Here is a 25,914-nt window from a genome sequence, read left to right on the forward strand (position 1 = left end):
TAACTTGAAATAATTCTCTTTATACAAGAAAGTCTACAATTAAAAACCAGACCCCCCCTCCCCCCTCAAGCCCCTCGAAACAACCGCCAGCCCCATAAAAGAGGGGTGGGATTTAGAGTCCATGGTCATCACCCTCCCCCCACATTGAGTGTCCTAGAGGTAGAAAGGGGGGAGTTCTGGATCCTCCTCCCCTTTTGAGGGGTACAGTCTCTTTCTGCAGATGAGGAGGGGGGATAAGGCAGAGGAGGGTTGGTGATGATGGGGCAGGGAGTATCCAGGAGGTGGGGCGGCGGGGGTCACTGTCACCACAGTCTGTGCTGGTGAAGATTGCGGCTCAAAACGGAGCGGACATCTGCAGTGAACCTATGGAAAGGATCAAAGGCTGTGCATTAAAACCTTCATATTACCAGCACTACATACTTCCTACAAATTATATACTGGAATTCAACTAAAAAAATGCAAATACAACATTAGAATAAACCGTCTGCTAGTTAAATATACATTTTTTTATGGGGGGGGGGGGGGGGGAGTTGTCAAAAAACAAACCAAAAAAACTTATTTATAAACTTCCATACTTAACCAAGTATCACTTAATAGCTAGGATAGAAAATGTCAAAGCTTTAATTTTATTGTGATTCATTTTTACCTTTTATATATCTAAATAATATATATATATTATAAATAATCAATATCTCTCTCTCTCTCTATCTATATTTATTATTTTTTTTCCAGTCAATTAATACATAGTTACAAAACAAATATCATAACATACTGTATACATTACAGATGGTAGTTGAATAATGTATGATAAAATAAATATTTCCCCTTTTTTGCATTATTTTGGTCAAAGGTTTAATCAATCAACTGAAGATATTAACTAAGAAATTCACATAGTTATTAAATTACAATCTATTCTTTCTTTTGTTACAACAAAATAGAATGTCAATCATTTCAATTATGGTATACTTTCCATTAATTCCAACCAATTTCAAAGAGTAACAAGAATAGTTTATACATTTTATCTGTTTTCAATATTACATTAATTTCTTTTCCTATTTTATACATTTGCTGTATTGAGTTTCTATAAAAAAAAAATGTAAAAAAAAAAAAAAAAAGAGAAAAAAGGAGGGGGGGGGAGAAAAGGAGGAAAAAAATAAATAAATATTTATGCTTACCTGATAAATTTATTTCTCTTGTGGTGTATCCAGTCCACGGATCATCCATTACTTGTGGGATATTCTCCTTCCCAACAGGAAGCTGCAAGAGGATCACCCACAGCAGAGCTGTCTATATAGCTCCTCCCCTAACTGCCAGCTCCAGTCATTCGACCGAAGACAAGCAAGAGAAAAGAGAAACTATAGGGTGCAGTGGTGACTGTAGTTTAAAAATAAAAAACACCTGCCTTAAAATGACAGGGCGGGCCGTGGACTGGATACACCACAAGAGAAATAAATTCATCAGGTAAGCATAAATTTTGTTTTCTCTTGTAAGGTGTATCCAGTCCACGGATTGATCCATCACTTGTGGGATACCAATACCAAAGCTATAGGACACGGATGAAGGGAGGGACAAGGCAGGCGCTTAAATGGAAGGCACCACTGCCTGTAAGACCTTTCTCCCAAAAATAGCCTCCGAAGAAGCAAAAGTATAAAATTTGTAGAATTTAGAAAAAGTATGAAGCGAAGAACAAGTCGCCGCCTTACAAATCTGTTCAACAGAAGCCTCATTTTTAAAAGCCCATGTGGAAGCCACCGCTCTAGTGGAATGAGCTGTAATTCTTTCAGGAGGCTGCTGGCCAGCAGTCTCATAAGCTAAGCGGATTATACTCCTTAGCAATCTCCAAGCAGTCAGACGTAGAGAAATTAGATTTGGATGGTTGAAAGGACCCTGAAGTAGAAGGTCCTGCCTCAGCGGCAGAGTCCATGGTGGAAGGGATGACATGTCCACCAGATCTGCATACCAAGTCCTGCGTGGCCACGCTGGTGCTATCAAAATCACCGAAGCCCTCTCCTGCTTGATCTTGGCAATCAGATGAGGGAGCAGAGGAAACGGTGGAAACACATAAGCCAGGTTGAAGGACCAAGGAGCTGCTAGAGCATCTATCAGGGCTGCCTTGGGATCCCTGGACCTGGACCCGTAACAAGGAAGTTTGGCGTTCTGACGAGACGCCATGAGATCCAGTTCAGGTTTGCCCCAAAGTTGAATCAACTGTGCAAACACCTCCGGATGGAGTTGCCACTCCCCCGGATGAAAAGTCTACCGACTTAGAAAATCCGCCTCCCAATTCTCTACTCCTGGGATATGGATAGCTGATAGATGGCAAGAGTGAACCTCTGCCCATAGAATTATTTTTGAAACCTCCAACATTGCTAGGGAACTCCTTGTTCCCCCTTGATGGTTGATGTAGGCTACAGTCGTGATATTGTCCGACTGAAATCTGATGAACCTGACCGCAGCAAGCTGAGGCCAAGCCTGAAGAGCATTGAATATCGCTCTTAGTTCCAGAATATTTATCGGAAGGAGTGTCTCCTCCTGAGTTCACGAGCCCTGAGCCTTCAGGGAGTTCCAGACTGCACCCCAGAAGTCTGGCATCTGTCGTTACTATTGTCCAATCTGGCATGCGAAAAGTCATACCCTTGGACAGATGGACCCGGCATAGCCACCAGAGAAGAGAATCCCTGGTCTCTTGATCCAGATTTAGTAGAGGGGACAAATCTGTGTAGTCCCCATTCCACTGACTGAGCATGCAAAGTTACAGCGGTCTGAGATGTAGGCGGGCAAACGGCACTATGTCAATTGCCGCTACCATTAAAGGATTACTTTCTGTTATAATTTTTAAGCTAAATAACTAACATATTAAAGTTAATAAACATTAATTAAAACCTACTGACCTATATTTTCTCCAAAACGAAGTTTCATAACGTTCTAAAAGTTATATATTTTATTCGCCGATGATGTCACGTTATCCTGCCCACTATTTTCAGCACCGAGTGTTCAAAATACTTAAACCAATAACTGTGTTTAAAGCGCCATTTTGAAACCTAGGTATTGTAAACGAATTGGTACAGAGCAAAGGATACCCACGGAGTGGGTTTGGAAAACAATTAAATTTGCAGACAAGATTTCTGATATACGGTAGAGATACGTTAATGAAATGCTATTGATAAAAAGCGTATTTGGGGTAGTTAGTAAGTAACAGGCATAGAAAAAAATTTACTTACAGTGGCCCTTTAAGCCGATTACTTCCATACACTGAGCCACTGAAGGGCGAGAAGTAGAATAAAGAACACGGCAGGAATTTAGAAGTTTTGACAACCTGGCCTCTGTCAGGTAAATCTTCATTTCTACAGAATCTATCAGAGTTCCTAGGAAGGAAACTCTTGTGAGAGGGGATAGAGAACTCTTTTCTTCGTTCACTTTCCACCCATGAGACCTCAGGAATGCCAGAACAATGTCCGTATGGGACCTGGCGATTTGAAAATTCGACGCCTGTATCAGAATGTCGTCTAGGTAAGGGGCTACTGCTATACCCCGCGGCCTTAGGACCACTAAGAGTCGTAAAGATTCTTAGTGCCGTAGCTAACCCAAAGGGAAGAGCTACAAACTGGTAATGCCTGTTTAGGAAGGCGAACCTGAGAAACCGATGATGATCTCTGTGTATCGGAATGTGAAGATAAGCATCCTTTAAGTCCACGGTAGTCATATATTGACCCTCCTGGATCATAGGTAGGATGGTTCGAATAGTCTCCATCTTGAAGGATGGGACCCTGAGAATTTGTTTAGGATCTTGAGATCTAAGATTGGTCTGAAGGTTCCCTCTTTCTTGGGAACTACAAACAGATTTGAATAGAAGCCTTGCCCCTGTTCCTCCTTTGGAACTGGGTGGATCACTCCCATAACTAGGAGGTCTTGAACACAATGTAAGAATGCCTCTCTCTTTATCTGGTTTGCAGATAATTGTGAGAGATGAAATCTCCCTTTTGAGGAAGAAGCTTTTAATTCCAGAAGATATCCCTGGGACACAATTTCCAACGACCCGTGATCCTGGACATCTCTTGCCCAAGCCTGGGCGAAGAGAGAAAGTCTACCCCCTACTAGATCCGTTTCCGGATCGGGGGCTGATCCTTCATGCTGTTTAAGAGGCAGCAGCAGGTTTTTTGGCCTGCTTTCCTTTGTTCCAAGCCTGGTTAGGTCTCCAGACCGGCTTGGACTGGGCAAAATTTCCCTCTTGTTTTGTATTAGAGGAAGTTGAAGCTTCGCCACTCTTGAAGTTTCAAAAGGAACGAAAATTAGTCTGTTTGGTCCTTAATTTGTTGGACCTATCCTGAGGAAGGGTGTGACCTTTTCCTCCAGTAATATCAGAAATGATCTCCTTCAGTCCAGGCCCGAATAGGGTCTGCCCCTTGAAGGGAATGTTGAGAAGCTTAGACTTTGAAGCAACGTCAGCTGACCAGGATTTAAGCCATAGCGCCCGAATAGCAAAACCTGAGTTTTTAGCCGTTAGCTTGGTTAAATGAACAACGGCGTCAGAAACAAATGAATTGGCTAGCTTAAGAGCTTTAAGCTTGTCAAGGATAACATCCAATGGGGTTTCTACCTGTAGAGCCTCTTCTAGAGACTCAAACCAGAAGGCCGCAGCAGCAGTGACAGGGGCAATGCATGCAAGGGGCTGGAGAATAAAACCTTGTTGAGTAAAAATTTTCTTAAGGTAACCCTCTAATTTTTTGTCCATTGGATCTAGAAAAGCACAACTGTCCTCGACAGGGATAGTTGTACGCTTCGCTAGGGTAGAGACTGCTCCTTCCACCTTAGGGACCGTTTGCCACAAGTCCCGTGTAGCGGCATCTATAGGAAACATCTTTTTAAAAACAGGAGGGGGAGAGAACGGTACACCTGGTCTATCCCATTCCTTAGTAATTTCTGAAAACCTCTTAGGTATTGGAAAAACATCAGTGTAAACAGGCACTGCATAGTATTTATCCAATTTACACAATTTCTCTGGGACTACAATGGCGTCAGTCATCCAGAGTTGCTAAAACCTCCCTGAGCAACATGCGGAGGTGTTCAAGCTTAAATTTAAATGTAGACATATCAGAATCATGTTGAAGTGTCTTCCCTGAGTCAGAAAAATCACCCACAGATAGAAGCACTCCTGCTTCAGCTTCTGCACATTGTGAGGGTATATCAGACATAGCTACTAAAGCGTCAGAGAGCTCTGTATTTGTTCTAGCCCCAGAGCTGTCTCGCTTTCCTTGTAACCCTGGCAGTTTGGACAATACCTCTGTAAGGGTATGATTCATAACTGCCGCCATGTCTTGTAAAGTATACGCAATGGGTGCGCTAGATGTACTTGGCGTCCCTTGAGCGGGAGTTATAGGCTCTGACACGTGGGGAGAGTTAGTCGGCATAACTTCCCCCTTGTCAATTTCCTCTGGTGATAAATCTTTTAAAGCCAGAATATGGTCTTTATAACTTATAGTAAGATCAGTGCATTTGGTACACATTCTAAGAGGGGGTTCCACAATGGCTTCTAAACATAATGAACAAGGAGTTTCCTCTATGTCAGACATGTTTAACAGACTAGTAATGAGACCAGCAAGCTTGGAAAACACTTTAATTAATGTGAAAAAGCAGAATATAAAAAACGGTACTGTGCCTTTAAGGGAAAAAAACAAACACAAAAACTGCAACACAGTGAAAAAAAGCAGTTAACTATGACATTTTTACAGTGTGTATAATAGACTAAAATAGCATTGCACCCACTTGCAAATGGATGATTAACCCCTCAGGCTCAAAAACGAAGCAAAAAAACGGTAAAACAGTTATAACAGTCACAAGCAAACTGCCACAGCTCTACTGTGGCTCCTACCTTCCCATAAAACGACTTTTGTAGGCACAAAACAAAACCTCAGAGCAGTTAATTCTGCAGGCCGTTCCCCCAGCTGAAGTTTTCCCATACTCTTCAGTTATGTGTGAGAACAGCAGTGGACCTTAGTTACAACCTGCTAAGATCATCAAAAACCTCAGGCAGAACTCTTCTTCTAATTTCTGCCTGAGGTAAAAACAGTACAACGCCGTTACCGTTTAAAAATAAACTTTTGATTGAAGATAAACTACACTAATTCAACACATCTCTCTTGATACTTCCTTTCTTGTTGAGAGCTGCAAGAGAATGATTGGGGGTGGCAGTTAGGAGAGGAGCTATATAGACAGCTCTGCTGTGGGTGTCCTCTTGCAGCTTCCTGTTGGGAAGGAGAATATCCCACAGTAATGGATGAATCCGTGGACTGGATACATCTTACAAGAGAAAAAGGGATAATTCTAAAAGAATAATTAAAATTAATATTGGTTATTCCCACCTATCTATAGCCACCCTTAAGACATTATTCTAATACGATAAGGTTTCTAAGTGCAGGCAGCGCATATCCTGCTTTCTGGAAGGGTTTCAAGATTTCCTTTTGTATATCTGATGTTTGAGCCATAATCTAAATACCATCTTAGCTATCTGCCTATTTTTTTTACAAATAAAAATCTAAAATGTTTCATCAGTAGTTAGATTTTACCAAGTTTCGTAACATTCTTTGTCACATAATTTAAATAATCCCAAATGTGTGGTGTGTTAAAAATCACACAAGATTACGTTAAATCGGGCAGTGAAGTCAGAATTACAGTTGCTTAAAGGGAAACTGAACCCACATTTTTTCTTTTGTTATTCAGATAAAGCATGACATTTTAAGCAACTTTCTAATTTACTGCTATTATCAAATTTTCTTTATTCTCTTGGTATCTCTATTTGAAATGCAAGAATGTAAGTTTAGATGCCGGCCCATTTTTGGTGAACAACCTGGGTTGTCATTGTTAATTGGTGGATAAATTCATCCACCAATAAAAAAGTGCTGTCCATAGTTCTAAACCAAAAAAAAAAAAACCTTAGATGCCTTCTTTTTTTAAATAAAGATAGCAAAAGAAGAAGAAAAATTGATGAGTAAATTAGAAAGTTGTTTAATATTGCAAGCTATCTGAATCCCGAAAGAAAAAAAAAATTGGGTTCAGTGTCCCTTTAAGATTGCATGCTCTATGTGAATCATGAAAGAAAACATTTGGGTTTAGTGTCCCTTTAAATAAAATTAAAAAAATATATATATTTCTCCAACATAGGTGTGTCCGGTCCACGGAGTCATCCTTACTTGTGGGATATTCTCCTCCCCAACAGGAAATGGCAAAGAGTCCCAGCAAAGCCGGTCACATGATCCCTCCTAGGCTCCGCCCACCCCAGTCATTCTCTTTGCCGTTGCACAGGCAACATCTCCACGGAGATGGTTAAGAGTTTTTTGGTGTTTAAATGTAGTTTTTATTCTTCAATCAAGTGTTATTTTAAAATAGTGCTGGTATGTACTATTTACTCTGAAACAGAAAAAAGATGAAGATTTCTGTTTGTAAGAGGAAGATGATTTTAGCAGGTTACTAAAATCGATTGCTGTTTCCACACAGGACTGTTGAGATGAAGTAACTTCAGTTGGGGGAAACAGTTGGCAGACTTTTCTGCTTAAGGTATGACTGGCCATATTTCTAACAAGACTATGTAATGCTGGAAGGCTGTCATTTCCCCTTATGGGGACCGGTAAGCCATTTTCTTAGTTAAATAAAAGAATAAAGGGCTTCATAAGGGCTTAAAAAACTGGTAGAAATTTTTCTGGGCTAAAACGATTGCTTTGCTAGGCATATTTTGCAGATTCTAACTATTAATGGTTATTATAATCTTGGGGATTGTTTAGAAAAACGGCAGGCACTGTGTTGGACACCTTTTTCAGATGGGGGCCTTTTCTAGTTATAGACAGAGCCTCATTTTCGCGCCACTAATGCGCAGTTGTTTTTGGAGAGCAAGGCATGCAGATGCATGTGTGAGGAGCTAAGAATCACTGAAAAAGCTTATAGAAAGCATCATTTGGTATCGTATTCCCCTCTGGGCTTGGTTGGATCTCAGCAAAGCATATAGCTGGGACTGTATGGGGGTTAAATGTAAAAACGGCTCCGGTTCCGTTAATTTAAGGGTTAAAGCTCTGAAATTTGGTGTGCAATACCTTTAATGCTTTAAGACACTGTGGTGAAATTTTGGTGAATTATGAACAATTCCTTCATACTTTTTCACATATTCAGTAATAAAGTGTTTTCAGTTTGAAATTTAAAGTGACAGTAACGGTTTTATTTTAAAACGTTTTTTGTGCTTTGTTGACAAGTTTAAGCCTGTTTAACATGTCTGTACCATCAGATAAGCTATGTTCTATATGTATGAAAGCCAAGGTGTCTCCCCATTTAAATTTATGTGATAATTGTGCCATAGTGTCCAAACAAAGTAGGGACAGCAATGCCACAGATAATGATATTGCCCAAGATGATTCCTCAAATGAGGGGAGTAAACATGATACTACATCATCCCCTTCTGTGTCTACACCAGTTTTGCCCACACAAGAGGCCCCTAGTACATCTAGTGCGCCAATTCTTATTACCATGCAACAATTAACGGCTGTAATGGATAACTCTATAGCAAACATTTTATCCAAAATGCCTACTTATCAGAGAAAGCGCGATTGCTCTGTTTTAAACACTGAAGAGCAAGAGGACGCTGATGATAACTGTTCTGACATACCCTCACACCAATCTGAAGGGGCCAGGAGGGAGGTTTTGTCTGAGGGAGAAATTTCAGATTCAGGAAAAATTTCTCAACAAGCTGAACCTGATGTTGTAACATTTAAATTTAAATTAGAACATCTCCGCGCACTGCTTAAGGAGGTATTATCTACTCTGGATGATTGTGACAATTTGGTCATTCCAGAGAAATTATGTAAGATGGACAAGTTCCTAGAGGTTCCGGTGCCCCCCCGACGCTTTTCCTATACCCAAGCGGGTGGCGGACATAGTAAATAAAGAGTGGGAAAGGCCCGGCATACCTTTTGTCCCCCCCCCTATATTTAAGAAATTATTTCCTATAGTCGACCCCAGAAAGGACTTATGGCAGACAGTCCCCAAGGTCGAGGGGGCGGTTTCTACTCTAAACAAACGCACTACTATTCCTATCGAAGATAGTTGTGCTTTCAAAGATCCTATGGATAAGAAATTAGAGGGTTTGCTTAAAAAGATTTTTGTTCAGCAAGGTTACCTTCTACAACCAATTTCATGCATTGTTCCTGTCACTACGGCAGCGTGTTTCTGGTTCGAGGAACTAGAAAAGTCGCTCAATAAAGAATCTTCGTATGAGGAGGTTATGGACAGAGTTCAAGCACTTAAATTGGCTAACTCTTTTATTTTAGATGCCGCTATGCAATTAGCTAGATTAGCGGCGAAAAATTCAGGGTTTGCTATCGTGGCGCGCAGAGCGCTTTGGCTAAAGTCTTGGTCAGCGGATGTGTCTTCCAAGACAAAATTGCTTAACATCCCTTTCAAGGGTAAAACATTATTTGGACCTGATTTGAAAGAGATTATTTCAGACATCACTGGGGGAAAGGGCCACGCCCTCCCACAGGATAGGTCTTTTAAGGCTAAAAATAAGCCTAATTTTCGTCCCTTTCGCAGAAACGGACCAGCCTCTAATTCTACATCCTCTAAGCAAGAGGGTAATACTTCACAACCCAAACCAGCCTGGAGACCAATGCAAGGCTGGAACAAGGGTAAGCAGGCCAAGAAGCCTACCACTGCTACCAAAACAGCATGAAGGGATGGCCCCCGATCCGGGACCGGATCTGGTGGGGGGCAGACTTTCTCTCTTTGCTCAGGCTTGGGCAAGAGATGTTCAGGATCCTTGGGCGCTAGAAATAGTTTCTCAAGGTTATCTCCTGGAATTCAAGGAACTACCCCCAAGGGGAAGGTTCCACAGGTCTATCTTCAAACCAAATAAAAAGACAGGCATTCTTACATTATGTAGAAGACCTGTTAAAGATGGGAGTGATTCATCCAGTTCCAATAAGAGAACAAGGGATGGGTTTTTATTCCAACCTGTTCATAGTTCCCAAAAAAGAGGGAACATTCAGACCAATTTTGGATCTCAAGATCCTAAACAAATTTCTCAAGGTTCCATCGTTCAAAATGGAAACTATTCGAACGATCCTACCTACTATCCAGGAAAATCAATTTATGACTACCGTGGATTTAAAGGATGCATACCTACATATTCCTATCCACAAGGAACATCATCAGTTCCTAAGGTTCGCTTTTCTGGACAAGCATTACCAGTTTGTGGCACTTCCATTCGGATTAGCCACTGCTCCAAGGATTTTCACAAAGGTACTAGGGTCCCTTCTAGCGGTTCTAAGACCAAGGGGCATTGCAGTAGTACCTTACTTGGACGACATCCTGATTCAAGCGTCGTCTCTGTCAAAAGCAAAGGCTCATACGGACATCGTCCTAGCCTTTCTCAGATCTCACGGATGGAAAGTGAACATAGAATAAAGTTCTCTGTCCCCGTCAACAAGAGTTCCCTTCTTGGGAACAATAATAGATTCCTTAGAAATGAGGATTTTTCTGACAGAGGTCAGAAAATCAAAAATTCTAAGCTCTTGTCAAGTACTTCATTCTGTTCTTCGTCCTTCCATAGCGCAGTGCATGGAAGTAATAGGATTGATGGTTGCAGCAATGGACATAGTTCCTTTTGCACAAATTCATCTAAGACCATTACAACTGTGCATGCTCAGATAGTGGAATGGGGATTATACAGACTTGTCTCCGACGATTCAAGTAGATCAAAAGACCAGAGATTCACTCCGTTGGTGGCTGACCCTGGACAATCTGTCACAGGGAATGAGCTTCCGCAGACCAGACTGGGTCATTGTCACGACCGACGCCAGCCTGGTGGGCTGGGGCGCGGTCTGGGAACCCCTGAAAGCTCAGGGTCTATGGTCTCGGGAAGAATCTCTTCTCCCGATAAACATTCTGGAACTGAGAGCGATATTCAATGCTCTCAAAGCTTGGCCTCAACTAGCAAAGGCCAAATTCATAAGGTTTCAATCAGACAACATGACGACTGTTGCATATATCAATCATCAGGGGGGAACAAGGAGTTCCCTGGCGATGGAAGAAGTGACCAAAATAATTCAATGGGCGGAGGATCACTCCTGCCACTTGTCTGCAATCCACATCCCAGGAGTGGAAAATTGGGAAGCGGATTTTCTGAGTCGTCAGACATTCCATCCGGGGGAGTGGGAACTCCATCCGGAAATCTTTGCCCAAATAACTCAATTATGGGGCATTCCAGACATGGATCTGATGGCGTCTCGTCAGAACTTCAAGGTTCCTTGCTACGGGTCCAGATCCAGGGATCCCAAGGCGACTCTAGTAGATGCACTAGTAGCACCTTGGACCTTCAACCTAGCTTATGTATTCCCACCGTTTCCTCTCATTCCCAGGCTGGTAGCCAGGATCAATCAGGAGAGGGCTTCGGTGATCTTGATAGCTCCTGCGTGGCCACGCAGGACTTGGTATGCAGACCTGGTGAATATGTCATCGGCTCCACCATGGAAGCTACCTTTGAGACAGGACCTTCTTGTTCAAGGTCCATTCGAACATCCGAATCTGGTTTCCCTCCAACTGACGGCTTGGAGATTGAACGCTTGATTTTATCAAAGCGTGGGTTTTCAGATTCTGTAATAGATACTCTGATTCAGGCTAGAAAGCCTGTAACTAGAAAAATTTACCATAAAATATGGAAAAAATATATCTGTTGGTGTGAATCTAAAGGATTCCCATGGAACAAGATAAAAATTCCTAAGATTCTATCCTTTCTACAAGAAGGTTTGGAGAAAGGATTATTTGCAAGTTCTCTGAAGGGACAGATCTCTGCTTTATCTGTTTTACTTCACAAAAGGCTGGCAGCTGTGCCAGATGTTCAAGCATTTGTTCAGGCTCTGGTTAGAATCAAGCCTGTTTACAGACCTTTGACTCTTCCCTGGAGTCTAAATCTAGTTCTTTCAGTTCTTCAAGGGGTTCCGTTTGAACCCCTACATTCCGTAGATATTAAGTTATCTTGGAAAGTTTTGTTTTTGGTTGCAATTTCTTCTGCTAGAAGAGTTTCAGAGTTATCTGCTCTGCAGTGTTCTCCGCCCTATCTGGTGTTCCATGCAGATAAGGTGGTTTTGCGTACTAAGCCTGGTTTTCTTCCGAAAGTTGTTTCCAACAAAAATATTAACCAGGAGATAGTTGTACCTTCTTTGTGTCCGAATCCAGTTTCAAAGAAGGAACGTTTGTTACACAATTTGGACGTAGTCCGTGCTCTAAAATTCTATTTAGAGGCTACTAAAGATTTCAGACAAACATCTTCCTTGTTTGTTGTTTATTCTGGTAAAAGGAGAGGTCAAAAAGCGACTTCTACCTCTCTTTCCTTTTGGCTTAAAAGCATTATCCGATTGGCTTATGAGACTGCCGGACGGCAGCCTCCTGAAAGAATCACAGCTCACTCCACTAGGGCTGTGGCTTCCACATGGGCCTTCAAGAACGAGGCTTCTGTTGACCAGATATGTAAGGCAGCGACTTGGTCTTCACTGCACACTTTTGCCAAATTTTACAAATTTGATACTTTTGCTTCTTCGGAGGCTATTTTTGGGAGAAAGGTTTTGCAAGCTGTGGTGCCTTCCGTTTAGGTGACCTGATTTGCTCCCTCCCTTCATCAGTGTCCTAAAGCTTTGGTATTGGTTCCCACAAGTAAGGATGACGCCGTGGACCGGACACACCTATGTTGGAGAAAACAGAATTTATGCTTACCTGATAAATTACTTTCTCCAACGGCGTGTCCGGTCCACGGCCCGCCCTGGTTTTTTTAATCAGGTCTGATGAATTATTTTCTCTAACTACAGTCACCACGGTATCATATGGTTTCTCCTATATATATTTCCTCCTGTCCGTCGGTCGAATGACTGGGGTGGGCGGAGCCTAGGAGGGATCATGTGACCGGCTTTGCTGGGACTCTTTGCCATTTCCTGTTGGGGAGGAGAATATCCCAAAAGTAAGGATGACGCCGTGGACCGGACACACCGTTGGAGAAAGTAATTTATCAGGTAAGCATAAATTCTGTTATATATATACATATACATATATATATATATATATATATATATATATATATATATATATTCTCAAATTCTTCCACCTGATCAGTGACATTCCAAACCTGAACACAAGAGAAACAGAAAGTTATAGCAAATCAATACTACATTGCACTTAACTGAATTTTAAAGGGTTAGTATTGCAGTATAGTTGATTTGGCAGTTACTTGCCTCAGTGCATCCAGCATTGGTAGAAGATTTAGAAGGGCGGTGTCACTCGGATCACTGAACCAAGACTTTATTGGAATAGCATTATCTAAGAGACCAGATAAAATTAAATAGTGACTTGATGACGGAGACAACAAAACAAAAAGAATGCAGCATTACAATACAAATAGTGAATAAGGACTAAGGGAAGGTAACAGGTAAATAGGGAAGGGTACAAGCACTGTAAAAGGGTGTGGAGGAGGAAGCTGATACAGAAGGGTCAGTACATTAATAAAAGAGGAAGTTTAACATACCAGAGGTGTGAAATACACAACACTCATAAGGTAATGCTCCAAGTAACAGAATAGGGGAGTTACCTTATAGGAGGAGGAATGTTTAGAAGCAAGTTAGAATTATTAAAGGGTTGTAGGAGTGCAAATGAGAGAAACAAGGCTAGAAATAACAGGACAAGACACAACTAATAAAGGAAACAGCATGCAAATTAGTGTAGAAGAAGAGGCAATAGTGAGCTTATACACAAAGAATAGCAATAAAAAAAACAAACAATGTACAAAGCCCCCCCCTATGCATTTAATATTTAACTTCTAAATATATAAGTTAGGGTTACTATACAACTCAACAATGTTGTCTCCATATATAGTCACAAGCAGAGCCTTCCCATAATGTATCCCTTTATCTCCCCCTCCACCTCTGCTGACCTACAAAGCTATTGTACATATAAAGTACTGCTCTAGAATGCTAACCTACACCCTGACAATACATACCCACTGAAACTTGCCACAAATTTGTGCACAACCTGAAAATTATCCCAGCAGTTCTGTCTACAAAGCGACACCCGCATGATTCCACTGGCCGCCCAACTCCCAACATTCTGCGCTCCCCTTTGCATATATTTTATTTGCCATGGATACCTGGGTGACTCCTGTAGGCGCCTGGTGAATTATCCAAAATCACCACACTGGAGAGATCATTATGCACCACTGAGAGATCCTTAATGTAACTTCCTAACTCCAAGGTGCAGTGCTGCAAGGGTATAAATGTACATTTGATGAATATGGATCAGTTACAAGTACATTATTTAAAACAGCTGTTTGGAAGATAGAAATAAATGCTGGTAACATTGAAGATAATGTCTTATACTGTAGAACTACCTTGGAATTTATAATATGTATTTTTGTTTATATTATTTATTCAGCATTGTGGTTAATATATGTACTTTTATATCAATTAGATAAAAAATAAAAAAAATGGAGAGGCAATAACTGAAAAAAAAAACCTGCTTCACTACAAGCCACCTTCTATTATGCAGTGAGCCAATAAGTGAGCCATTTGTTCTGCACAATATTTCCAGGATTTGATTAGTTACTCATACTGTCACTAATGACACCGTTGAGCACACACCTACATTAAAAATACTTTGTGAAAAAAGGAAGATAGTGAGTGCGCCGAAGGCTAAAGATACTATAAAGGATTTATTAACATCTGGATTGGATAGTTTATATGATAATTACAATATTAAAATCACAACGGAAAAATACAATGAAATAAATTTCCATTGTGATTTTAATATTGTAATTATCATAAAAACTATCCAATCCGGATGTTAATTCCTTTATAGTATGTTTAGTCTTGGACCCACTCACTATCTTGTTTCCCTAATAGAGAAGAAGTTATGGCAGGTGTAGTGTGTGATACTTTTAGCTAAGCGCATTTTCTTTGTATATCACATTTAAAATAATATTTTGCTAAAGCAGAGAAGTATGCACTAGGCGCACATTTTCTGCGTTTAACATTTTTAACACTAATTACCCAATATGCTGTAAAGGCCTTAAAGTACTGCTTGGAAGCTGCAGAAACAGTCAGTCAATCTTCAGTGGTAGCCACACAGCTTAATTATGCAACTTCCACTGCTGATTTGGTCTGTGGCCATGTCCACCTATGATAAACAGTGCCCTGTGGCTCCCAATCGGTACTTTAACTATGTGTTTAACACCATTTGAAGTAATTGAACATGCAGCTTTGCAATGTCACTAATGTTAATTTCATGCTCAAACAAATCAGAGCATGTATTTTTGCACTATAATGGCCCTTTAACGCCGTTCTGCCGTTCTATTCTGTCATAATTACACTGGGCTTTAGTGCCGTTATGACGAAATAGAACGTCATAACCGTTGGCTGTCCTAAAGCCAACTGCACTTCCTATGATGTGATCGCGGTCTGTAGGGCGTGCCTAGCCTCACAGGGACGCCCCCCCTGACCCGATCCCATCATTGAAATCTTGCAATCGCGTGCACGATCGCAGGATTTCAATTTGTTTACATCGGAACGTTGTTCCGATGTAGACAAATTAACCCTCTCATCAATGTCACTTGTCTCTTCACACAAATATCTATACTGTAAAGACATTAAAAGGTACACCGAGCACTATATAACAGAAGACAATGTTTGATGTAACAATATACATGTAATGTTCAAGGCCAATACACACTCCTGGACCTACCTCAGTATGTTCTTATAGAACATGGGATTTGTCTCTTTTTGGAGCAGCATTTATTCCTGTGAAAGTCCAACAAACTAAGATCTGTGCAAATCCTAGTGTGTTGAACTTTCGCAAGAATAAATGCATCTCTGAAAAGAGCCGAGTCCTACGAGTGGTCACCTTCTTCCGTATTCGAATCCTAATTTTGACAACTTTTTATTTTTAAAGTAACTCATGTGCCATTAAAGGGACATGATGATGCTCTAATCTGTTGACAGGCGGCATGTGTGTAACCGCCAACAAACAGCTAGCTCCCTATAGTGTATTACTCCAGAGTAATATGCTAGATATGCTTTTAAAAAGAGGATACCAAGAGAAAGGGAATTTGATAATAGAATTAAACTGAAGTGTCTCTTAAAATGGCATGATCTAAGTATTATTTTGAATTTCATGTTCCTTTAATACTGCAACACACTGTAGACCAGATGAACAGAAAACGGAGCACAACAGGTGTATATTTACCAGGAAGAGTATTGGGTTGAGTAGGTATATCTCACCTGTCTGTAGTAGCGCCTTCTCAAGATACCTCTGTTGTTATCTAGTTTATCAGCCACAGCGGAGCCATATATCTCCATACTGGCTGTGAATACCACCAGCTCGTACCACTGGCTGACCTGGGAGGTAACCACAAGTTACTAGAGCACCAATTCATTATACGTTGAGAAAATTAAAAGATTGGTGATGCATGTAACACTATATATTGTACATTTGTAGATCAAATCATACACCCTACCATCATATTATAATATCATAATCATCAGTAAAGTTCCCCACTCTTCTTCATCTATTTTTATTACAAACGGTTTCCATTTTAAAACATTTCTATATTTTTCTCAGTTACAGCAGAGTTTACTTTTCATTAACAGTGTAATTACTAAAGCAGGGACAAAATGAGCTAGTTAGATTAACTAAAAAAAAAAAAAAAGAGTATATAAAATTCATAGCCATCTATTTCGGTTGTGTTGCTATAGAACAACATCAATAGCAAAACTCTGATCACCATTTGCTTTATTTAGAGGAACCAATCTGGTCTTTAGTCCAGACAACATGACTAGTCATGGACATTTAGTTAGTATAAAGTACATTGTTTTGCAGTTATCTGAAGAAACCAATTAGGGACAGATGTGTAGAATTGTTAGCCCTGAGAAGTCAGCAAGATGCATTTCAAGTTAGATTAAATTAGAAATTGCTCAATTTTCAGAGCCAAATTACAAAAACAGAAGGCAAAATACATAAAGATATATTACAAAGTTCTTTCATTATGTATAACTAAACATTTTATATCAAAATCTCAAGGTGCTTACTGTCCCTTTCACTCCCTCTTAACTTAGAGTTTGGAAAACTACAAGGCTCTCTGGTGACCTTTTCTTCTAAAAGCAAACTCTCAACTTCAGCTGTTCCCTCCGTCCATCTGACACCAATAGAACATCTAACATGACGACACTTAGTCAATGACAGAACTTCATGCACTCTGCATTTAACTCGCACTTCAATTCCATATCTTAACACTTTTTACATAAACGTAATGAATCTTTGCAGCAACTAACGTATACATTTTATTAAGGAATATGAAAGAACAAGTATTTTGACATATGCATATCATAAGCAATTAGAGGGACATTAATCTGCAATAAAAAACATGAAAATGTGCATAAGCATTTTTTTTCTTGCCTATAACTGTGTTTAACCCCTGCAAAGGTGTTAAACCCATAGTCAAAAGGGACAGTAAACAACTTGTAATTTTAATATTAAAGGTTTAGATATGCATAGTAAAACAACTTTGCAATACACTATTTATTTTGCCCCCTTTCCATATAATTTAGCTCTCATAATTGTGGCTCTTTAAATATTAGACTTGGAAAAGCACTCTGCAGACTTCTCACTGTAAACACTGCTATGATTATTATAGAATCATTAAATATAAAACTATTACAAATATGAATTCAAATTACACATACAATTACACAGCCCTTATAACACTGTAAACACACACACACACAATAAATATATATATATATATATATATATATATATATATATATATATATATATATATATATATATATATATATATATATATATATATATATATATATATATATGCTCAAAGAATGGTGTAAGGTTAGAAAAAAAAGTGGCCTGCAAAAGGGGGGTGTGTGTGTATATGAGATAGATAGATATATATACACACACACACACACATATATATATACCCCACCCTTTGCAGGCCACTTTTTTTTCTAACCTTACACCATTCTTTGAGCCCTTATAACTTTTTAAATTTTTTTTATCAGACAGCATTTAAAATATGAGTAACTGTACTTTTACATGTATTTATGTTGTGTTTAATGTAACTTTTTCTTCCTCTACCCTTTACATGAGCTCTGTAGTTGCCTTAACCTGACAAGCAAAAATCGCTATTGTGCTCAAGCAAACATTTACCGTCAACTCGTAATATGCTATTTCCATTTCACACAAAAAGCGGAGAAAAAACAGATATCACTCACGCACAACAGTTTGCATGCCACTTGTAATCTAGCCCCAAATAGACTGATCTTGCAGGGAGAACATACATACATACATACATACCCAGAGCTTGACTTCTTCTAAACTTTGTTTGCACAGCTTTGCTATAATGGTTTAAAGTCAATTTAACATTACTTTATAGAAACACCGGGGAATTTTTAAGTTAATTAACAAAGGAGGGGACAGAAGTAAATTAATTCCAGCAATAATCTAATCACAGTATAGCATGCTTCACAATGCACTCAAGCCTTTCTAAGGCAGAGAGCAGTTTTAATGGAGGATTTCAGGAAAAATAATGAATGTTGCACCTCTTCTTTCAAACTATGCTTAAAAAGGACCAGTTCACTCAATGTACAAAAACTCATTATCAGCAACATCGCATTAGCAAGTAAAGGAACGGAGAACACTGAATAATTATGTTCTGTGTAATCTATATTTTTACCTTTTTAATCAGCTTCTTTGTGTTGAAGCTCAACGATACTGGAACACCCAGATAAAAGGGTTGTGCTTAGAAAACTCTCTTTACCCGCCCTGTGACCTATCAAATCATTTTATTCAATTCTATGCAAAATAGCCGTTTTCTCTACTCCGCATGCGCCATTGCAGAGAAGGGCGTCCTCTACATCAAGGAAGTGTGCGCACATTATCAGGGGAGAGCTTGCACAGAACCCAAGTTCTTTGTATCTTTCCACATACAAGCTAACTCCAAAATTCAAAGCGCCTAGTTAGAAACATGCACCCGTGGCAAAATCTAATAGTTATACAATGTAACATACCCATTTGCTTAGGAAACCCTCAGATGATCCGTGAAATCTCACATTGCCGTTTATGCCTCACGTAACTAAATTCTCACATTGCAGGTTATCCCGTCACATTGCAGAATATCCCTCACGTAACTAACATCTCACATTGCTGGTTATGCCACACGTAACTGACATCTGACATTCCAGGTTATGTCTCATGTAACACATATAGCCTAAAATTACCAAATAGACAGTTCAACATTGGCCACAAGCAATCATTGCAGGATTAATAAGGAATTGGCAGCAAATTTATTCTATATGTATTACATGAGACATAACCTGCAATGTGAGTTACGTGTGGCATAACCGGCAATGTGAAGGGATAACCTGCAATGTGAGATGTTAGTTACGTGAGGCATAACCTGGAATGTGAGATTTCACGGATCATTTGAGGTTTTGCTTAGCAAAAGGGTTTGTTACATTGTATAACTATTAGAAACAAGCATCCATGGAACAAATCTAACTATGCACTGAGAATGTTGTTCAAAGCTGTCAGTGATCTGTGGGATAGTCTAACCTTCGGTACAGCGAGGGTGCCTTCTGAGACTGCGCAAAAATTAGGAGTCTGGACACAAGCAAAATTCTAACTGCAATGAGGAACACGGACGCACTTTTATTTAGTGCTTGTCCGCATTTACACTTGTGATTACGTCATTGGAGGGCCAGAACTAGGAAGTAACTTCGGACTAAACGCACAGATCAAAAAGGTAAAATACAAAAGAACAAAAAAAAAACTATATGATGATAATAATGTGCATTTAGTGTTTCAGACTAGCATACTTACATTATTAAAAGCTTTCAAATAAAATTAAAACAATTTTGGGGTGAACTGTCACTTTAATTAAACATAAGAACAGTTAACTTCAGTTTAAGTATAGGGAATACAAACTGCTATCAAATTATCAGTGTCCCTGTCATGCTGTGAAAACTCACCACTTCAAGGAAGAAATCCACATGCGGTCGTTTATGTACAAAGAATCGCACAGGATGTTTATCTATAACAACCTTGGATAAAAACAAAAAAGAGAAAGAGTAAGGTAAAGTTAAAAAATAGAATGACAATGAAAGGACTGGGAAAAAAAAAATAGTAAACAGGGTGGCCAGAAAAGCAAAAGATGACTAACAAGTGACAGAAGAAAAGAAAAAAAAAGGTCTGTGTGTGTCACAAAAGGAAGAATCAGAGACCGGAAATGATGAAAGATGGCAGTAGCATTGATCATGTCAGGTGTGAGTAAAAAGGTGAATTGTAAGAGGAGAGAAGGTGAATAGCAGAAAAGGTAGTGACCAGCAGCTGTGGTGGGGGGCTGGCAGATCGACTAACTTTAAGTATAAAGTCAGGTGGAGTTCCTGGTCGTACTGTTGGTCGCAAGACACCATCATGATGAGAGTGGATGAGCGTTTCATCCAAATCCAGTACAAGGACTTTCCTTTTTACCTGACCTGAAAATAAAAAAACACAGACTGAGCAAAAGAAGCGGAATCTGTTGGCGCTCTACAAATAACAGATAATAACATCAGATAATAATAAAGAGAAGGATTCAACTGATAGGATGAGAAGCTAATGTATACATAAGAAAATAAAAATAGGTACACAACTGTCACTCATAGAATGAACTTACTGAGTCTGTTCCTAGACGTTGGAGAGATAGGAAGAATATCATATCTCACAGTCTGGTACTGGATAACCTGCAGATATGGGACATGATAAAGACAGATTATTTAAACAATATGCCTAAATAAGCAGAGTAAGCTACCTCATAATACACAATCATCATGGCGCACCTACCTAAAAAAGGCATAAAATACAGATTGTAATTTTTCATAGATATTTGCAGAGTAGTCCTTGCTGTTTAGAGGAACATTTCTAGCACCAACAAAATGCTCTGTTTCATTTCATATTTAAATAAATACCATTTCTTTACAATGTGTTTAACAAGTTTAACTTGCACCTTAAACAAAGTTACATGCCTAAAACATCCTAGTCAGGTTACAAAGTAGGGGAATGCGCTTAAAACATTAATTTAAAGGAATACAGTGGAGAAATAAGAAATGATCTGTGCCCATAGAACAGTTAATTTTTAGCAAATAACATCATTAAAAAGGCATAAATGTACTTAGCAAGCAACTAATAAGTTGTTTTTTAATTCAAAGTAATTGCATACAGGGAAACTTTTTCAAATGGGTAGGCACTTTTTTTTCTACCCCACTGTCACTACATCTTGATTACATAGCTTTTCAATAACAAATACTGCGTTATTGACAGTATAGGTGGCAGTTTTAACAGGAATACTAAAGGCCAACCATGGTTGTCCATGCTATTATATAAGTTGCTTTATTCTCTTGGTATCCTTTGTTGAAGCAAGCACTACTGGGAGCTTGTTAACGCACTGGGTGAGCCAATAATGAAGCATACATGTGCAGCCACCAATCAGCAGCTGCTAAGCCTACCTAAGTATCCTTTTCAACAATGGATACCAAGATAACAACACAAATTAAATAGAAGTTAATTAGAAAGGGATTAAAATTAACATGCTCTATATAATAATAAAATAGGGTTTCATGTCACTTTCATTTGTTATGGTTTACAATAGCTACTGCACAATAAGGTGTTTCAAAATGGCTAAACATGCAAAAAGGGGGTCAAGATATCAGGAGTAGCAGGTAACATTTGGCCTAGCTTATAGATTAGGAATTTAATTTTTGAGGATATATATATATATATATATATATATATATATATATATATATATATATATATATATATATATAGCGTATTTAGGTTTTGTGCTGCCCTAGGCACTCAAAATTCTGCTGCCCCCCCCCCCCCCCACCCCAGGTTTAAGGCCTTTTTTTAAGACATATTTCTTTTAAAGTAGATGTTCACAAGGGCTTGCATTCACTCTGGTCACACACACACACTTATATATAGATAGATAGAGACATTATTTTGCAGGTCAGATGATTAAAGTGTTTATATCAGAAAAAAATATCCTTCACTGTATGATAGCTTGTCAGTAGGTAGTTGTTTAACCTTAAACATCTTCTTTGGTGATTGACAGTTATTTAAGCAAAATATCTGCTTGGATAAATATGTAATGAATATACAAACTGGCCTTTAAAAGTACTTAAAAAAATACTACAGTAGTTATGATAGGTTTAGGAATTGTATCCTAGGGGATAAAGTCACATGATACAATCATAATAAAGTATATACTTGTATTGTTTCTGAATGTATTAAATGCATACAACATATTTTCAGTTGTGTTTTAAGTCACATAGTTGTATAGATTCAGCAATAAATACTTATTCTTTGAATGTATGACAGACAGACAAACAGTAAATGTACAAGTATTTAGTGACTAATCCGTTTAAGTATTTTAATGCCTAATGAAGATGTATTGAAGGGAGAAAGGCATATGCTGTTTCACAGTGGTCACGGTGTAGTGCACACTGCACTGTGTAGTCTGTGTGAGTCTCAATCACGCAGTGGAGCCAGGAAGAATACCGCATTTCCTCTCAGTCCAGACCAGGCTGCGCAAGTGAGCTCTGCCTCCACTGTCACCACGTCATGCGCACCCACATACAATCCCATGGGATAGCAATAGCCGGGCCCTGGTTGATTTAGCCACCCGGCCCTGAGTTCAGTAGAGTGACCCTAGGGACTCAAAATTCTGCTGCCCCTTAAAAATCTGCTGCCCTAGGCACCGGCCTCGTTGGCCTATGCCTTAATACGCCCCTGTATATATATATATATTTAACTGACTAGAAAGGATGCACTCTATAGCACTTAATTATCCAAACAACTGTGTAAATGAAATAGGATCAAATTAAAAAACTACTAGGGGAATAACATTTTGGGACCACTCAACAAGTTGCTTGTCCTCTTCAATATAAATGAGTATAGGGAGGTACCAGTGTGACATACTACCAGTTACAAACAGGATACTGAATCTGCAGTTCTGAATCTGCTGTCAAAACTAGTATGGTTAAATCAATTAAACTCCATAAACTGTGACAAGGAAACAAAATAACTCTTCATTATACAATAACCACCCTGTGATAATGCAACTGTGTATCTACATAATAAAATATTTAAGCAGTGAATCTGCAGTTCTAAATCTGCTGTCAAAAATAAACAAAGCAACCCCCCTTCACTATATAATCACCACGCTGTGATATTGCAACAGTATCTACATAATCACACTAGCATGCTGGGTAGAAGGACCAGATAGTAAACCAATCCCATTCTACAAAAAAAAACTGTAATAATGTTGCAAATTGCTTCAGATTTCTTTTACAATAGTAACTAAAGAATGTTCAATGTAGTATTAATCGATTTTATATTCAAATATAATACAAGATAATACAATAATAGTTCAGCGGATCAATATTATCCCACATGCAGATTTAAAAATTAGTAGGAGTCCATGAGCCTCCCCCTTAAATATATATATTTTATTATTATTAGTGATATGTAATTAGCCTCTATTATGACAGATCTCATGAGATAAAAGCCTGATAATAGCCATAATAGGTTTTTGAAACAAACACTTCTTACACAAATACTTCTGCTGCACTTTTTCTTTAATTTGGCTTTACTACCATCATCTGTGTGTATATATATATATATATATATGGCTTGGAATTTCCAAATTTCACAGACTATAAAAGGAAAAGTAAACACCTTGCAATTACAATACATTTCTGTTTGCTTGCTATATATAGTAGCATATCGGTTTTAAAAAACTTAAGTTTGCTGCAACTGTTTTTTTTTTTAACAGCCAACACCACCACTTTCCTTATTTGAAGCAGCCAATCCAGGCTTGAGTCTAAAGACAGCATGGCTAGCGAAGATCATTACATTAGTTTAAAGTAAACTATTCTGCAGTTATTTATTAGAGCTGATTAGGGAAAGATATGTAGCATGGTTAGTCATGAGATGTCAGCGAAGTACACTTTATGCTCTGAGAATTAGAAACCACATTTTTTTAGGGCTAAAGTACATGGAAATATAGAGAGAGAAAAAATCAAAGTATATTACAAAGTTACTTTAATATGCATAACTAAACATTTCATACTAATAAAGCAAGGTTCTTACTGCCCCTTGAAGGAACTAGGCTTTTCCCGTTGTGTGTATTAATTAATATGATGTTGTATACTGAATTTGAAAATGATATCTTCAAGAAAAGTATGTTTAGGTTTTCAGAGGAATTATCCGCTTTAATCTTTGGCTGAGTTGGTGCTGACATTACATAAGTGTTAAACAGTTTATGCAGACATTTCTGGAACAACTACATAAAGCGCAACAGTGCCTCGGAATAGGTTTGTGGGCTCTAACCTGGCAACAGTTTCACCTAACAGGTAGGACATACTCACAGTGCGGACCTGCTTCCTCAGCAAGTACAAAACGAAGCTCCACAGTTTGACCGCGAACGCTACGAAACCTCGCAGCCCAAGCAGCCCCGGAGCCCGCATCATCCCGGGGAAGCTTCAGGTAACAAGAGAAGGGACGGGGGAAGCTTCCTCTTGATGGAACCGGTGCGGGAGCTTCCGGTGCCGGTATCACGCTGCAGAAGAACAGGCGTTTTTTTCTTCTGTGTTAGTCTTTTACCAGGTTTAACGGAAGTCAAAGAAAAGTGAAGATTTTAGTTCCAATGGGTATTGGGGAAAGGGAATTACTTTCCGCTAACGCTTTCAGTCACATCCCGGTCACGGCTGTACAGCGGAGCCGTATGACAGCCGCCATGGCGGAACGCCCGCGTCACTTCCGATAATGGAGGGTTGTCAATCCACTGCGCATGTGCGGTTTCGTTGGAACGCACAAGAAGCGTTACGAGCATGAACAACGACGCTAGCACGCATTAACTTACTGTGCATGCGCACTATAATTGACTAGTGTTTTTTGCGATGTGTTTTCCCATTCGCCATGGAAGTGACTTTCAGTTCTCTGTCTCGTGACTTTACTTTCAGTTTAATCTATAAAAAACCAAACCAAACAACATGCAAAAAGACCATATCGCACGACTTGTAATCTTGCCCATAGAGAGTACCCAACAAATATAATAGTGAGTGCTTGGATCCACCCATTGGATATATATCTATATACATATATATATTATATTTATTGGAGTAGTCGTGTGTTAGTCCAGTGATTTAGATACCAAAATAACAAGAATATTGCACTGAGCAATGATACTTTTTTATTGGAATAACTATATATTTATAAGTAGACAAGCTTTCAGGATATTTCTCTCTCAAGTCTGAAGCAATACCCAGTATTGTTTCAGACTTGAGAAAGGGAGGAATATCCTGAAAGTTTGTATATTTATACATATATAGTTTTTCCAATAATAAAAAAATATTGTTTAATGCAAAACTTATTTATATATATATGTATATACATACACACAAAGACACATTATAATATATATATTATTTATATATACAAATCCAATAGAATGCCAGTGTGCTTGCAGAGTTAATGTACAAGACAAAAAGGCAAGCACTCACTGATCTTAAACTATGTTAGTGCTCTGTAAAGTTTTGGGGACAGCTGAGGTGGGTTAGCTGTCCCCAAAGCATCATAAGGAACCAATGAATGAAAGAGTGATTAAGACCAGTGAGTTGTTTTCACAGGTTGTGATTGTTTTTTTACCACAATGTACAGGTTAAAGTCCTTTAAATTATACAGCGAATAGTATCATGGAATTTGCAGATGCTGAAATTTATGTCGTGTCACTTTAAAGGGACACGATTCACTGATGTTGAAGCACTTGAATGTGATACAGCA

The 25,914-nt window shown here is 39.0% G+C and overlaps 1 protein-coding gene across 2 annotated transcripts; it reads right to left on the reverse strand.

The window, feature by feature from the left end:
• On the reverse strand, positions 1–24,908 carry CTDNEP1 (CTD nuclear envelope phosphatase 1). Of its 2 annotated transcripts, none has more exons than XM_053718440.1 (8): positions 24,501–24,908; positions 20,744–20,810; positions 20,446–20,564; positions 20,058–20,129; positions 16,293–16,409; positions 14,168–14,279; positions 13,260–13,344; positions 1–363 (listed from the first exon to the last, which is right to left on the reverse strand). In XM_053718440.1, exons 1-8 carry the CDS (start codon positions 24,600–24,602, stop codon positions 303–305), a joined length of 735 nt encoding a protein of 244 aa, XP_053574415.1. In that variant the 5' UTR covers positions 24,603–24,908; the 3' UTR covers positions 1–302. The 2 variants fall into 2 exon arrangements, with proteins under 2 accessions (XP_053574415.1, XP_053574414.1); XM_053718439.1 differs by having other exon boundaries at positions 20,410–20,564.
• Positions 24,909–25,914: the final 1,006 nt, after the last annotated feature.

The sequence above is a fragment of the Bombina bombina genome, chromosome 6 (genome assembly GCF_027579735.1).
Source record: "Bombina bombina isolate aBomBom1 chromosome 6, aBomBom1.pri, whole genome shotgun sequence".
Taxonomy (NCBI): domain Eukaryota; kingdom Metazoa; phylum Chordata; class Amphibia; order Anura; family Bombinatoridae; genus Bombina; species Bombina bombina.

Bases quoted from the DNA above. Each gene is read 5' to 3' on its own strand.
- CTDNEP1 (XM_053718439.1), bottom strand. From the start codon at position 24,602: ATGATGCGGGCTCCGGGGCTGCTTGGGCTGCGAGGTTTCGTAGCGTTC. The intron at 20,811-24,500 runs GTGAGTATGTCC...CCATATCTGCAG, and splicing joins TGAGGAAGCAGGTCCGCACT to GTTATCCAGTACCAGACTGT. The intron at 13,345-14,167 runs GTATCCATGGCA...CTGGTCTCTTAG, and splicing joins CGCCTACAGGAGTCACCCAG to ATAATGCTATTCCAATAAAG.